Source organism: Tauraco erythrolophus, chromosome 1 (genome assembly GCF_009769465.1).
Source record: "Tauraco erythrolophus isolate bTauEry1 chromosome 1, bTauEry1.pri, whole genome shotgun sequence".
Classification (NCBI taxonomy): domain Eukaryota; kingdom Metazoa; phylum Chordata; class Aves; order Musophagiformes; family Musophagidae; genus Tauraco; species Tauraco erythrolophus.
Genome location: NC_141465.1, coordinates 25,242,322 through 25,258,667, shown reverse-complemented (window position 1 = coordinate 25,258,667; position 16,346 = coordinate 25,242,322). Strand labels below are relative to the sequence as shown.

At 36.1% G+C, this 16,346-nt stretch overlaps 1 protein-coding gene across 1 annotated transcript in view; it reads left to right on the top strand.

Moving 5' to 3' along the window:
* Positions 1 to 219: 219 nt before the first annotated feature.
* Positions 220 to 16,346, top strand: part of TMPRSS15 (transmembrane serine protease 15) — a 53,532-nt gene continuing 37,405 nt past the window's right edge. The window contains exons 1-8 of the mRNA XM_086631475.1: positions 220 to 364; positions 1,282 to 1,412; positions 1,715 to 1,782; positions 2,594 to 2,638; positions 4,942 to 5,084; positions 6,794 to 6,838; positions 9,232 to 9,273; positions 12,716 to 12,835. Coding sequence (XP_086487601.1) covers positions 220 to 364; positions 1,282 to 1,412; positions 1,715 to 1,782; positions 2,594 to 2,638; positions 4,942 to 5,084; positions 6,794 to 6,838; positions 9,232 to 9,273; positions 12,716 to 12,835 — 739 coding nt within the window. The remainder of the gene's footprint in view (positions 365 to 1,281; positions 1,413 to 1,714; positions 1,783 to 2,593; positions 2,639 to 4,941; positions 5,085 to 6,793; positions 6,839 to 9,231; positions 9,274 to 12,715; positions 12,836 to 16,346) is intronic.

The following is a 16,346-nucleotide window of genomic DNA, read 5'->3' as shown; positions in this document are numbered from 1 at the left end:
GTGCTTCCTTTCTGAAGAGATTTCTCTTGTTCATATTTGCACATCTTGTACATGAATATGACTGTTCGAGAAAGTTGTAAAAACCTATGTCAATAAAGTTTTATGGCATAATTAATTTACAGGCATCTCCTATAAATATCTGTTCATGTGGATTATCATCCTGCCTTTCAGGTTGTGTCTTTTGTCAGCCCTTAATTCGTACAAGCTTTCAAGACAGAAATGAAGCTGAAAAAATCACCTGATAAGAAATACGTTCGTCTTAGTTACTATGAAATTGTGTTTGCTTCTCTGCTTGCAGTTTTTGTGTGTGTTTGTGTCGGACTGATTGTACTTTCATGGTTATCAATCCAGAAGTTAGAAAGAGGTAAGTAGCCAACCTTTAACCTTTTCAAGAGTTCTTAAGCAGACATTCAATCTTTGAAGCCAGTGGTGTTGTCATTGTAATTATATTTCATATTTCATGCTATGTTTTTACTGCTGAGGGAGAGGGGTGTTTGTTTGCTTTTTTTAATGTTTCCCTCCTCTTCTTCCCTGGAAATTGATGTGAACAAAATAGGCAAAAATAAAAACACTTGAAGCATACACTAAAGCCATAAGAAAGACTTTTCATGATTTAGACTTTGGGAGAGGTCCCTAAAATGCAATTGAAGCTATAAAGTTTTGGTTATTCAATTGTATTCATCAACTGGAGAAGGTAATAGGGCAAATTGTGAATTTTTGCTTTTTTCTCCATGTATAAGGTTTTACTCAGAAAGACATTGATAATCCACTCAAGTCTGTATGGAGCTTTAGGTGTTCTATATCTCTTGGTATCTTTTTATTTTTATTTTTAAAAAAGTTGGTTTAAAGTACTTATTGGTGTGAGAGAGAGTATCTAGTTACATATTTTTAATTCAGAATACACAAAAACCTCATAGTTCACTAACTCATTTGTCCCAAATGTCTTTGTCCTTCGCGTTGGACAGAACTGGACATATCGTTATCTCCTTTATCCACTCACAGTGCTGCTGGAAAACAGTATTTAAAACAGAATTCAAAGCAGTGAGAACCAAGGACAAATAGTATTCATAAAAATATCTTTACAGTGGTACCTATTGTAAGCATTGAAAAATGTCTATCACTTTTTAAATATCACCACTATGTAAACATCTCCGATTACAAAGCAGAACAGAAAGCTGAAAGTTATTGTATTGATGACCTATGTGGAATAAAATCTAATGTAATGCTTTTCATTTGTTTCTATACAATTCAAAACCCTGAATTTTATTTTTAATTATCTAGCTGAAGCAGATGAGAGCACTCATGGCTACACGGGAACATTTAAAATACTCTCTGGTGCATCATTCACTCCTGCTTTGCAAAATAGATCATCAGCTGAATTCAAAGTCCTTGCCTTTGATGTTGAACAGTTGGTAAGAACCCATTGGTCTCTGGTTAATCCAAGAGTATGTTGTAGGCACATTAATTCCCTAACATGACCTGTTGTTGATGGCTTTTTCCTCTCTCCAAAAGGAGATCTTTCAGATTCTAAGCCTGGTCAGAAATCTATATATTCCTTATTTGTGTAAATCAATGAAACATCAAAGAAAAAGTTTGCTTCTCTAGTCTAAATTTGGAAAGGAAAAATTATTTAGTATTAAAACTATTAATGCAGTGTGTAACTGAGTGTATTTTTAATTACTGTATTGGTTCAAGATTTCTCTTTTCCATATAGATACAAAACATCTTTCAAGCAAGTGATCTGAAAAACAAGTTTGAGAGATGCGAAATTTCCCAGTTCAAGTAGGTGCAGTTTACTTAACTGTTGCAAATAAACATCAAAAGTCCTCACTTAGCTATTTCTCTCAGGAGTGCTTACCAATACCTTGATTTTCAAGAGATCCTTGGGAATATCTGATATTATTCCTTTAATGTCTTTCATCTTCGAAGTGCTGCTGTGGGAAGTTTGACATCAATGTGTTTCCTTGGGCAAACTTCTTTCTTGGACTCCTGTGTGCCCATGCCTTGACCAAACCAGTAAGGCTAAGCCCTAAGACCAACTTACAAAACTTTTGTATTTTAAAGAACTGCTAAAATCTCCCCACACACACACCACCCTCCCCCGATGCTTATTAGCTGTGCTATGTTTGCAGGGTTGTTGGCCCTTGCCATCTAGAAGAAAGTTCAGGTTAGAGATCTATCCACACGGATCCACTTAACTCATATTCCTTAGAGTGTTACCAGGTGAGGCTGTCATTTGACACCAGGTAAAGCTGCACCCTGTGTGTCCTAAAGAGTCTGTAAAATAGGTACAGTAAGACTTCCTTAATTTATTTAAGTTCATTTAACTTCATTTTTCTATATCCCGTTATATTGGTTGTCCTACTGAAGGACAGCTGGCAAAAAAATCCAGTATATGCCATGTGATCTGTAGTGTTAATCATATCTGCACTGCTCTTAATAAGGTCTTGATTCAGTAAAACACGTGTAATACTATCTCCCATTATTAAACAGTTCCAGAACACACTTCCATCCTATACACAACATTATAAACTCAAAGGGAATCATATGCTTTTATGTTACGTTTTGGGTTATTGTTGTTTTTTTTCTACAGGGAATCTGAAGATGGCCTTGAAAGATTCCAGAAATCAGAGACTGGGTAATTGCATATGATGAAGTTTACTTAAAACATGGGCTAGAGACAATGATGCTACTCGTTTAGAAAGTTCTTCTGTGGACAGTGAACAGATAAAAAAATACATATTTAGAGATTGGATAAGGCCCTCTAAAGACTATGTGAAGCTTCAAGTCATATCTTTCCTCCAAAAACATCCTTTAGGATTAGAAGGAAAAAAAAAAGTGATAGTCCTTGAGACTGTCCATTTAGAAAGAAAAATGGGAATGGTAAGGACAGTGAAGCAGGTAGGAAACTAGCTAGAAAGGAAAAGATACCACTTTTGCGCTGAGCTTTCTTGTGGTAAGCTGCTTAGGCTGGCTGGCAGTTCTCACATTATCATTAGTAACTCCAGTTTTAAATAAAGAAAGGTCTGATTACACACTATGATAGGCAAGAACAAAATAGGACAAAAGATTAAGACTCTAGAAGAACTGGAAGACCTTGAGAAATGAATAATATAATCAGTTGTCTTATAGGTGAGACCACAAAATTAAAGAAAAGTACACAATATGTGACAACAGAAAATGTAATTCTGTGATTCTGTGATACTAGCTGTTCTTGTGATATGAATGTTTTCTGTAAATACCTAAAGCAGATAAATATTCATAGGATATAGTTCAGTTGAATGACTGTGCTTGCAAAAGAAAAATGGATATTAGCCAACTGTGAATACATGTATGTTGAAAAGGGAAGCAGATTTGACTTAGAGCAATCTTTTGATTGAAATAGTGAAAGCATAAACCTAATTAGCTAGAAAGATGGAGTATAATCACTTTATGAGGGATTTTATAACATCAAGAGAATAGAGTACACAGTGGTAGGAGTAGGTCACTTCTAGGTTTTTGTCTTTGTGAAGGTAGATCCAACCAGCACAGTTTGATTTCTGCACATAGAATGGGACTATTCTCATGAAAATTTGGGCATCAAAGATGGAGACATCTCTAAACTGATTGCTCAAGACTCTTTTTGCAAGTGATGGGGTTTTAGAGTTTTCTCATCTGGTCAATTTAGACGCCTTTTTTAGGAGGAGATCAATTATGCCATAGAACAGCTTATTTCTTCCCAGCAACTACAATGGTAATCCAGATATCTACACTGTAATCATCTGCATTTGGCAAAACCAATTCCACCCCTGTATCTTGACATAAACACCACAGAAATCACAGAAAATCTGCTATCATTGAATGTTGGATCTGGCTTTTAAAACATCAGTAAGGATCCATCTTTGTTTCTGCTTTGAAGCAATATTTGAAATATTACTTTGTCTCAGAAATTATTTTCTAGTTGACTCTTTTAATTTAAAAAGTGTTTACCCCTTTGGGCGATCTCCTTGTTATTTCACCCTTGAAACTCTGGTGAGTCACAAGGATAGTAATAAAAGCTTTTGTTTGCTCAGCATGGCCTAGAGGTTATCAGAAACATGTAAGAAATTAGAGGAGAGTTTGTCCATATATTGAAAACTGCAAACTATGCTCAGCAAAATGGCAAGATTAATCATTCCTTATCAAAAAACACTGCTGAATCAGTTGCAATTGGGTAATATAAATGATTAAGAGTAAAAAAGTTTGCCCCTACATTTAAGTAAATGGAGAAAAACTATCTTTAGCAAGCACCATACTTTGACACTACCTTAATCTACAAATACAAAACTTACTAATACTTTCTAGAAGGAATGGAAGAGAGCAAACAGATAACGCTTCAGATAAAATTCAGGCCCCATAGAAGTTAAATGTAGTTTAACCATTGATTTCAAAATATCTGTGCTTTCCGTTGTTATAGTTTCTTTATTAGAATGCAGGCACACAGGAGATTCTCACAGATGCAGAATCCACAGATTATGTTTGCTTTGTAGAAGTGATCACATTGTACTATATTTTTGTAACATTATTTATGAAATATATGTATTTATAATTCTAATTATATTATTATATAGGTTTCATAACACTTCAAGGTTCGCCACCAATATTTTAGGGCTTATCTAGGAGATACTTCTCTTTTAGTTCATTCAAATTCAGCTCCATTGCAGCAATTGACACGAAGATTATTTTGGGTTTTTTCCAGAGCAAAAATAAGAGTAGATAAAGAAAAAAAATTGTTTCTCCAAGGTTTAAACCTACCTGATAATTAAGAGGTGTTTCTTTATGCATCATCTTTGCCAGCCAACACTTAGGGATGACTTTGTGAATGGAACCTGTGTTGAAAAGAAATATTGTCTAGATAAGTCATATATCGGATTAACTTCATTAAGTTGCTAACTAATCACTTTCTCTGTTTTGTATTGCTAGCGTTGTTGTGATCTTCAACCTTTATTTTACCCAGATGATAACAGTTGAGAAAATAAAAAATGAGCTGGTTTTGGGTATCAACGCAAATGAAACTGATCTTACGCAGACTTTGAAAATTGATGTGAACAGCATACAAGTCACAGGTAATGCTAGTAAACATTTCTTTTCTGTATAAATCCTTGAAAACTACAGGTAACGTGAATGAATACTTAGGCTCCCAAACAGCAAATAGATTGTTACTTATGCTCATGGGTGCCCTCCTTCCCCATTACTGAACTTTCAGTAGCAGCTGAAAGAATCATTTACAACCTCAACAACTAGAAAGTATGAGTCAGCATTGTGTATGTGCACTAAAGAGGGAGTAAAGGACAAAGTAGTGATTTCCCAGCAAAAAACACTCAATATCTTTGAAGTAGCATAACATCAGTAATTTCCCTATTCCTCAAGTTGAAGCAATTAAGCCACAATTTTGTTGTTTCATAAGTAAATGCAATTATCATTTTGTTTTGCTAAAGAATAATGGAAAGGGCTCATCCTCACAATGAGTGAACTCATTTATTGCAAAGATGTCAGTAAGAAAAACAAGCTGAATACAGAGTGTGGCTTCTGGAGAGGTATGCCCAAGGAATTGGCTTCGTATTCCTCTACAGTTTAGGTAAAGCATAAATGGAAAAAAAATGAATGTGGCTTAAAAGACTAGCAAGTTTTATACTCTGCAAATATATAAATGTAGTGATTTTATGTAAGTACTAGAAAACTTATCAAAGCCTAAGTGGTAGCCAAACAAGATCAATGGGAATCCTTGTTTTTACCTCAATAAGCTTTAAAACAGACCTTCACTGAGGATGAGGATAAAAAGTAATTTGAATCCTTTGAAGTGGAAGTTGATTAGCTGACATTTGAAGACCTGCTGGAGATACTATTAAGTAGCAACTGATTGCTTTAAGAGGAGTGGGACATCTGGTTTGCAATCTCTCTTACTCTCTTCTAAAAGGTGCATTTTTTGCTAAGTATTTCAGATATTCAAAGGCTAAATTCTGACTCTTGACATCTTTATTTCTCTTTCCTACTTGCACCATATATAAAAAGTTGTTTCAGATAACTGCATATCACTATGGAAAGTGATTGCTGATTATACTTCGAAAATACCACCAAAGAATATTATGAAGAGCTTATTAAAAGGTTGTGTATCTATTGATGAACTTTGAAGTAGTCAAACTTTTCTTGCTGTGGATCATGAAAATGCCTCTTTTCACGTGAGATATCGTCTGTCCATTCCATCAGGAGTGCTTCAACAAAATAACAACTGCAACTAATTAACAATCATAACCATATATGGCACTTTTGCATCACGTTTCTCAGTACGTTCTGCAAGAGAAGTCTTACTGCTATTTCAGAGAGGGAGGGAACTACAACACAGGTGTGACTTGCTTGAAATCACAGTTTTCATGGTGATTAAAAGTAACTTTCTTTCTTGCAAATTATCCCAGATTAATTTTAACTCATTTATCTGATCTAAATACTGTTCTATAAGACACAGGTGCTCTGAAAATCTCCAGAGCATAAAAAGTGTAAAGATAGAGATTTCTTAGTTGAAGGCATTTTATATGCAAGACAATGAATAGAGATTGAGGATTGAGAGGAATTAATATAGACTTTCACTCCTTAGGAAGATCATAGCCATTGAGAAAAGGCTGGGAACAAGGTGAGATGATCAGAAGGGTAGCAGGATGCTGCTAGTGATTCAAAGAGCAACAGTCATAGCTGGTATTTTTAAACTTTTCTGAGTTGTATAAAGCTAGATACTGTGCTAGATGCTTTTATAAAAGGAGTTTATAATGATTTCTTCCAGTAGCTGCTGAAAATCTTACTACAATGAAGCCTTCAACTTCATCAGGTCAGTATATTTCATGAAACATAAACTATTTTTGTTACCAATACAACATGAACAAACATAAGACTTGCTATTCAGCTGGCATAACTTTGTAAAGTAGCCTTGTCTGTAGTTAGGGCTTGCCTGCTAGGGTCCATTCAGTGATAGTTAGCCACACTTCATCCTTTCTGACCATTTGAGTAAAGCAATGACCTGAAGCCTGTACAAAAGCTTTAAGAGCTTAATTAGTGGATCGAGGCAAAAGTTGAGTCTCCATCAACCAACTGAGTCATAAGTTGAAATTTTCACAGATTTAGGCAGGTAAATGAGGCTGGGGAGTTCTACTCTCATGCTGTGGTTACTAAGAAACTGAGCAATGTTGATTGATAGATTTTCCTTACACTATCACTGGAAGTGTTATGACAATAGGGTATGAAGCAGACACAACTCCTTGCTCACAAATTCACTGAGTACAAAGGTGCCAAAAGTCAGTCAGACAACTGAGTAATTCTGTAGATGATTTGTAGAATTAGATGCAGGTAGAGTTGTCACATACAAACTGCATAAAAATTATCACTTACAAATTATCACATTCAGATTCTCCAGGACAGGGTACCAGACCAGGAGCTTCATGCAATTTATGTGAGCTAAAGAAATGCATCTATGAATACAACAGCCAAGTATTTATTGATAGTCTAATTACAGCCATAACAATGAAAAGGCTATTATTAGTCTAGTTACAGACCTACTAATGTATATAGTCCAAAGTGTACAGTTACTACATCTTATTCTCAATGATACAGTTAAAACTGCTAACATACAAATTTTCTCCTATCTATCCTTTCCTCTAGTATGCTGTATCTATGCTGTCCTGAGTTCTAAGTGCAGTGTTACTAACCATCCTCAAGAAGAAATTGGGAGGTGAGAGGGAGGTGCCAGAGGAAGGGAAAAGAGTGTCAGGAGCTGTCAGCACACGAAGCTGGAATAGGAATAATGTTCCTCATCTGGATTTCTTCCCCCTTGGTCTTGAATCTGCTTGGGGTCATTTTTGTATGCTTGCTAACACTGTCTGCTTCCTTGCTCTTTCTCTTTGCCTTCAAATCCCTCAATAAACCCAAGTTTTACTGTTTGTTGTCTGTTTACATCTGTGGATGCTTGGATTTTGGCTCATTTGACCCTAAAATCATCCTTATTCACCTCACGTGCTACTTTAGTGAGATCACACAGTAATTGGCTATTTGTAATTTGTGCTTATACCACTGGTGCCTCTGACACTCTCCTATGCTTTTCCTTTCATGGCTTTTACTGTCAACTTGTGCATGCACCTTTGGGACAGCCTGTAACAATCTTCATTTTTTTCAACAATCTTCAAGATGTAGCTTCCTTATAATTGCTTTATTAGAACTACTTGCTCATGCATGCATCCATGTTTTAGGTCATTGAATGTTTCATTCTTTCCAAAATAGTGATCCTTTAGAACATTTATAGACATAGATACATATGTATATAACACTTTGGAAACTACTGTGAAGCTATAAAAATACTTTCCTTCTCTGAATGTATCTGTGTGAGATCAGTCAGTCCAGCTGGACCCTCCCTGAACTTTCCCCTCAGCTATCCTCTCTCTCTGCCAGAGGAAATGTGTCCTTAAATTTGCTGATACAGTACGCTCTGTAAACCATTTAATAAAAAATGGCCTAGCATAGTTTAATAGCGTGTGCCAAATGAGCAAGTTTTGATATAAAATTGTTAGGAAGCCCTCATGCAAATTTGTGCACTAGTGGAACTGGGAGAGCAGGAGCATCTCACAACGTTAAGTTTGTGATGGCCTATGATCAGCAACTTCTGCCAGCAAAATTAGTAGATGACAAACTATAGAGAAGACCTTACTGTACCTCTCATTTTATTCTTTCTAGACCTTCATCTTATAAACTAAGGGACAAGATCTATTAACTGTAGTGAAATAGGGATCTTTTTCAGCTGAGGGCATCATCATTCTACACACATACTTGAGTCTTAATGTAGAAAGTAAAAATAGTGAACAGGGATGCTAACGCAGATTCAAAGATGAATTAAAAGGCTATATGGGAGCTGGAAATGCCAGGGGCATCCTCAGTGGTTGTTAATAAAAGCACTAGTAAGTGGAAGCTGTGCTGGAACAATCACAAATAATCATTCCATTTTTCCAGAAAGTTTTGTAGTTTACTACCACTAATAAAAATCTGCTTATGTACGTAGGCATTTGTTCAACTCTAAATATGTATACACACAGGTATGTATGTATGTCTGTATACATAGGGTTGAGGCTTCTGTCCGTAGCCTTAACTGATTTGTTGAGCAATTTTATTTATAAGAAGATGTACACATACACTTTAGTACTACTAATAAAGTTCTCATAACTTACCTTGTTTCAACAGATCCCATCACTGCAATTACAAGCTCCCTGACACCAACTTCAGGTCAGAACTTTTACATATCAGAGCAAGACAAGAAAACATTGCTGCTATTTTAATGGGAAAACAACTCCAGAAGTCTTTTTAAGTTAGTGAAAAGCATGTGACTAGACCTAAAAGAATAAGATTTAAAATACACTTGGGTTCCACATGGGTTTTCTCATGTTTATTGTGACTTTGACCTTCAGGATCAAGCCATTCAAGCTGATGTTGCCATATCATTACCTAAGCTGGGGTTTGGGGATACAGCAAATAATGCAGATATAAGAGCAGACTGGCTGCCGCTTAGTTCTGCTCAAGCAACTGCAGAGGTGCTCCCAGAGAGCAAGAAGTAGAGTTCTAACTGTGGGTTGTGTTTGCCCAGGTTCAGGACAACTCACCACAGGCAAGTCCTCAACAACTGCAGGTAGGTAACTACGTATGGGGAAAAGCAGGGAGGTTACATGAAACAGTCTGAGATCTTAGAATTACATTGTTTGTGTAAAGCCTCTTCTCAAATCATTCAATTCTCGCATCCCATTCCCACAAATATATCTTTGTTTTGACTAAGGAGACCTCTTCAAAGAGAAGGGACTTCTGAGACTGTACATTCTACAAAAATTGTATATGTGTTGTGTATAATGAGATATATATTGACACTCCTACTGACTGCTCATTTTTACTTATTATTTCTTGAGGCTTTTAGGGAAAAAAAAAAAAAAGAAATATTATCAAACTCTCACACGACTTCCAATGGACAGAAAGCCAAAGCTGTCTGCATCTTTGAAATCCTTCCCTAGCCTTAACTGATTAGTTGAGCAATTTTATTTATAAGAAGATGTACACATACACTTTATTACTAATAATAAAGTTCTCTTAACTTATCTTGTTTCAACAGATCCCATCACTGCAATTACAAGCTCCCTGACACCAACTTCAGGTCAGAACTTTTACATATCAGAGCAAGACAAGAAAACATTGCTGCTATTTTAATGGGAAAACAACTCCAGAAGTCTTTTTAAGTTAGTGAAAAGCATGTGACTAGACCTAAAAGAATAAGATTTAAAATACACTTGGGTTCCACATGGGTTTTCTCATGTTTATTGTGACTTTGACCTTCAGGATCAAGCCATTCAAGCTGATGTTGCCATATCATTACCTAAGCTGGGGTTTGGGGATACAGCAAATAATGCAGATATAAGAGCAGACTGGCTGCCGCTTAGTTCTGCCCAAGCAACTGCAGAGGTGCTACCAGAGAGCAAGAAGTAGAGTTCTAACTGTGGGTTGTGTTTGCCCAGGTTCAGGACAACTCACCACAGGCAAGTCCTCAACAACTGCAGGTAGGTAACTACGTATGGGGAAAAGCAGGGAGGTTACATGAAACAGTCTGAGATCTTAGAATTACATTGTTTGTGTAAAGCCTCTTCTCAAACCATTCAATTCTCACATCCCATTCCTACAAATATACCTTTGTTTTGACTAAGGAAACCTCTTCAAAGAGAAGGGACTTCTGAGACTGTACATTCTACAAATATGGTGTATGTGTTGTGTGTAATGATGTATACATTGTCACTCCTACTGACTGTTCATTTTTACTTCCTATTATTTCTTGAGGCTTTTGGAAAAAAAAAAAATGTTATCAAACTCTCACATGACTTCCAAAGGACAGAAAGCCAAAGCTGCCTGAATCTTTGAAACCTTCCCTAGCCTTAACTGACTTGTAGAGCAATTTTGTCTATAAGATGTATACATACTCTTTAGTACTAATACTAAATTTCTCGTAACTAATCTTTTTCAACAGATCCCATGACTGCAATTACAAGCTCCCTGACATCAACTACTTCAGGTCAGAATTTTACATATCAAGGGAAGACAGATGTATGACATTTATATATGAAATATACAAAATATATGTGATATTTAGAAGTATTTTCAAATGGGACTACCGTATTTACTCCTATTTTTTATCCGAGTATAGTAATCACTTTGCAATTTAGGGTAATTTGCTGTTTAAAAAACTGTCAAAGGACACTGTTATTTTCTTTTTATCCGGTAGGTGGCAATACTGTTTAGTTTTCTGAGTTGACTAAGCCTGGACTTGACCATGTTCCGTATAAATGATGTTTTCTTGCATATTGGGCTCTTGCAAAACATTTTCGTGGATTATTGGTTGAGTTTTTATTCCAGATCTAAAATGCAATTTCATCTCTGCTCATCTGTGGCAATTCATTCATTAACACTGTATCATCTCCAACATTTGGCTAAATTATGTTTGGTTTGCTTCAGTTACCAATTGGATGCGAAATGGCAGCTCTTTTGCTTTACACTGTCGGCATCGCTGACACTGAAAGTGTTTTCTAAAGCTCTATGAAATGCTACAGTACATCCAAATCAATTTTAGTCTTTGTCACTTATACTGATATCACACAATACAATATCATATAAGCATTTACTTAATCTGATAACAGAACTAACAGGTTCATGAAAAAATAGATCAAGCAATAATGGTTAGAGGTCACAAGATCAGTTTTACAAATTAATATTTGTCTTTCTTACATAAGAAATTTTAACCTTTTCCTGTAAGAATTTACTGAAGTAAAGGAACTATGTGAATAGTACTAGGTGAATAGTTTCCATAGAATTTAATGCAATTTTCAAATTTTTGAAATTAGTAGTTATCCAAAGCTCATTTTAGGTGCATGGTTTTGTTCATTTTAATAAGACCTACTTGAATTCTACAGAAGCCTAAGACCAAAACCATCTAAATAGAAAAAGAGCGTGTTTGCAGTAGATGAACATTTGTGCTCTAGGAAAATGTTATTACTATTGTAATATTGCTGAAACTTTAAAGATCTGCCCATGTATTCTTTCTGCAGAAATTTTCTATTAACTTGTAAATTTAATTTGCAAATTTGAAAAGAAGAGTGTGTCTGATATTCCTGGTATTTCAAAATTCAGTCTTAAAGGCTTTTGTTTTCCGGATATGTTGCTTAAAAGATGAGATTCTTTAGCGTGACAAAGTGCAACATTGTGATGGGTTGAAGTTGAAGAAATTAAATTAAATTGTATTCAATTAAAACCAGAGATTTTTCACTGTTATTTAAACTAAAGTACCGTTTTCTCATGCTATTCAAGGATAAGATATTGGAAAATGTCATTTACTGTATTGCATAAAGTAGTTTATTTGGGTAGAGGAAGGAAACGGAAATTCATGGATATTTTCTTCCAACTCTATTTCAAGCTTAGTTTTAAAAACTATGTCACTTCTGAGAACTTCCTCCATTCTGTGCCAAATTTATCTTTTTAGTATGTGATGCTTTATCCCAGGCTTTTAAAAATGTAGTTTTGTAAAGTGCAATAGAGTGGTTGATTTTATTTGTGCTAAAGGAACCTGAGGTAAGCCAATTTCCCTTTGTAGTGAAACTGCATTACTGCTGTGCTGTTATTGCTGTTGTCCTTCTTATTTCAGCTGAGTGTTTGCCACCTGCTGAACTTTGTGATGACGGGGTAACCTGCATTACAGAAGATTTATTTTGTGATGGAGTCTTAGACTGCCCGGATGGTTCAGATGAATCTGAAACAAGATGTGGTAAGACTATAAACCCCTGTAAATCAGTCTTTTTAAATATACTTTAACCTGTCAGTAGTTTATAAATAGTTTATAGGTGATAAACTGGGCAGTTAAGTCCAAATCAATTCTACTAAAAGTAATAACAAGAATGATTGTTATAATCTTGTAAATGGAAACAATTTTCTTTAAAATTTTCATTAATGAAGAAGATGCTTAAAAAAAATGAAGAAATATTGCAATCGGGCTAATTAACATAAAAGAATACAGATAATATATATTATATAAATATTAATAGTATAGATAAATAAAATGTAAATTATAAAATAATATAGATATTTCACATAAAATTGTGTACCACTAATATCGAATAATATTCTTTCTAAATAAACTAAAATTATGACCCTGTACAGATATAAGGTCACATTACCCAGTAACAGAAACCACCTAAAGCCATACTTGGAGTCAGAAGAGAGGTTTCACTTTTGATTCTAGCATTAGGGCTATCCTCATACAAAACACCATGGACAGCTTTTCCCAGATTACAATGTACACTCAGATACACTGATACTGTACATCCAGAAATTTAAGGGGGAGAGGGCATGGAGTGGGCAGCGGCTGCATTTTGCAGCCAGGGCAGGTGAGCGTGACTGCAGACGCAGAAGGATGGAGCCCTGGCAGGAACTCTAACTCTGTTGGCTCGCTGCACCGAGTGCTAGAGAATGGGAGGGTCTGTGTGACTCTGACACCAATGTTTGAGTTGCTGGCACCGCAACGAGAGACGCAAGATGATGACGCGAAACTCTGGGCAACCGGCTCTAGGTGGCCCTGCTTGAGCAGGGGGTTGAACCAGGTGAGCTTCAGAGGTCCCTTCCAGTCTCAACCCTTCTGTAATGCTGTTAAAAACTTAAAAACCTGAAACTTGATTGTTTTTTAGCAGAAAAGGTTAATATCCTTCAGTGTCAGTGGGTTCGTTTGGCGTTATCTGACTGCCTAGCTTCGCTGAGCACCGTTTGCTGCAGAGCAGCCACTGGTCCATGCAGCAGTGAACATTGTGAAATTACACCAAGCAGTCTGGCTGCGTTGCTGCTTAGCAAAGCACCTGTGTGCAGTTTTTTGGTGGGGAGGCAAACGTGTTAAGGTTGTCTGCAGTGCTCTTCACAGTCTTAGCTCTCAGTTAAAAGCCTGCAAAGTTTTCCGGCGAAGAGAACTTTGCAAATGTTTTAGGAGAAATTGGAGCAATTAACTCCCTCACTGGTTTGTTTGTTTGTTTGTTTGTTCGTTAAATATAGACTTTGGTGCTAGAACTCTTGAAAGCTATTTCCCTTCTGCTCCTCTGAGAACAGCCTCCTGAGCTTTCCTGAGAATTACCAGTGGGCACAGTCTGGCCTGATCTTTCAGAAACATGTAAAATGCTGGGTTCTGGTTTAAAAACAAACAAGCAAATAAAAGACCAATTTTTTTTTAAAGAATCTGCAAGCCTGATTCTGAAGGCTGGTGACATATTGACTCCTTCTGCCAGATGTGGCATTTTCTTCAAAAAACCAAAAAGATTAATTGTAAACCTGCCCATTACCTGCATTTTTTCTGAGCGTAGCCAACTCTGAAGAGACACTTAGCTGAGCTTTTTGGGGAACATATTGATCAAAATGCTTCGGTAGGATATCCACTGAAACACATTCAAATGTCTACTTAGCATAACAGTTGCATCCAGCTAGATTATTACAATGATGGGCTCTGAGCAGGTACCTCTACAGCTGAGGAAATCAGAAGGTCCTAAAGTAGCCTCAGCTAGACCTTAGTTCCACTACAAGTGCTAACATAGCACAACCCCAAAGAGCTATTTAGTCATTCATTTCTATCATCACACAGTTGTTTTGAGACATGGATTTTCTTTGAGGTATTTTTACCTTCATTTTATTTTATTATTTATTTTATTTTATTTTATTTTAGCCAAACAAAAAGAAGTGCAGATCCTTATAGTTAAAATGTAGTATTATAAATCTCATCAAAACAAATGCTTTTTAATTACTGTGAATGACTAGGTCCGAGTTTACAAGTTTTGCTCACATTTTATTAAAGATACTACAGTCAGACCTGTTATATGGCACAGAATTTAATTAATATTCATATATCTGTAGATACAGAAAAAAATAAGCTCACCTGCTTGCAGTCAAAGCTATGTACACATGACTTAGCTGTGCCCTGAAGGCTACACAGTGGTTTAAGTTATGAATTGTGCTTGAGTAGAGTTTTTGTGCTGAGCCATAGCCTCTTATGCACAGCGCTTTTGGATCTCTGATAGTCACTAAAAAATATGCACAACTGAGCTGAAAATTTCAAGAATATGCATACAAGTAAAAATATGGAAGGAAACTAGCTACAGTTACAGGTCCACTTCAGGGATCTGGATGATTTGTTCCTGTTCATCTTCACTGATGCCTAGTATTTCCAAGCAATTCATTCAGTTACCATTAGTTTAGCAGTTTCAGCTCATAACCTTACAGAAATACAATTCTTGCTGGAGGACAAATTGTTGCTCCATGACTCCTATGTTACATTTTCAGTCTTAAAGTTTTCCATCCAAAACTTTAGAGCTTTTCTCAATTTATATATTTAGGTTTCTTAGCAGACTTTGCAAAACCAGAGGAATGAGTGACAATAAACTGTGTGCACATTTGAGATGCCTGCCAATTTTTCCACCTCTGATTTTTTACTTATATCCTATCCCTAGAGCAACTTAATACGGTCATATAAAAGCTAAAATTGTCTAGATTTTCAGAAGTGCTTCAGAGTTTCACAATGAGATTTACAGCCAGTTTGTAATTTGTACTACAAATGCTCTTGCACACAATGGATTTGCTGCCCTGTAAATAACTTGGTTTGCTTTTCCATCTTGATTATTATTCCCTCTAGTACTTCTGACATTAGAATATGTTAGTGGTTTTAAAATATAGCATACAAGAATAAATTTTAATAGTCTCTTCCTGCATTAGACAGAATTCAGTAAAATCTCAGATTCTCAGCAGAGATTCAGGCAACTGAACATTATCTTTTTTTTTCGTCTTATTGATTAAAATTATCTTGAAAGGTTTCTTTCTGGCTCTTCAATGCAGTGCAGTAACAAAAGACATTGCAAAAGTGGAGTTAGCCATTTCAATGAAAGGATCTCTAGAGAAATGTGAAAGTCTGAATAGCATCTATTAATAATGGCCGGCATTGCTGAAAAGCAGCCACGTAGCACGTAAGTGTAAGGAAAAGGAGACTGGAGGCTGATCCCAGGAGGTGTTTCTCTCTGCAGGCTCTCTTTGCAGTTATTACATGTCTAGGCTAACATTTTGTGATTGCCTACCTCACAGCATCGCTACTGTACTGAGAGATTAATCATATGTAAACCGGGAGGTAGTGCACTGCCCTTGGCAGAGAAAGGTCCTGTCAAATGAAATATGTGGGCTTGATCTAACCAGTTTGAGGAGCTTCTCCCTGCAATTCAAGGATAACAGGATTAAGCCCTCCTAATGTGCCCTGTATG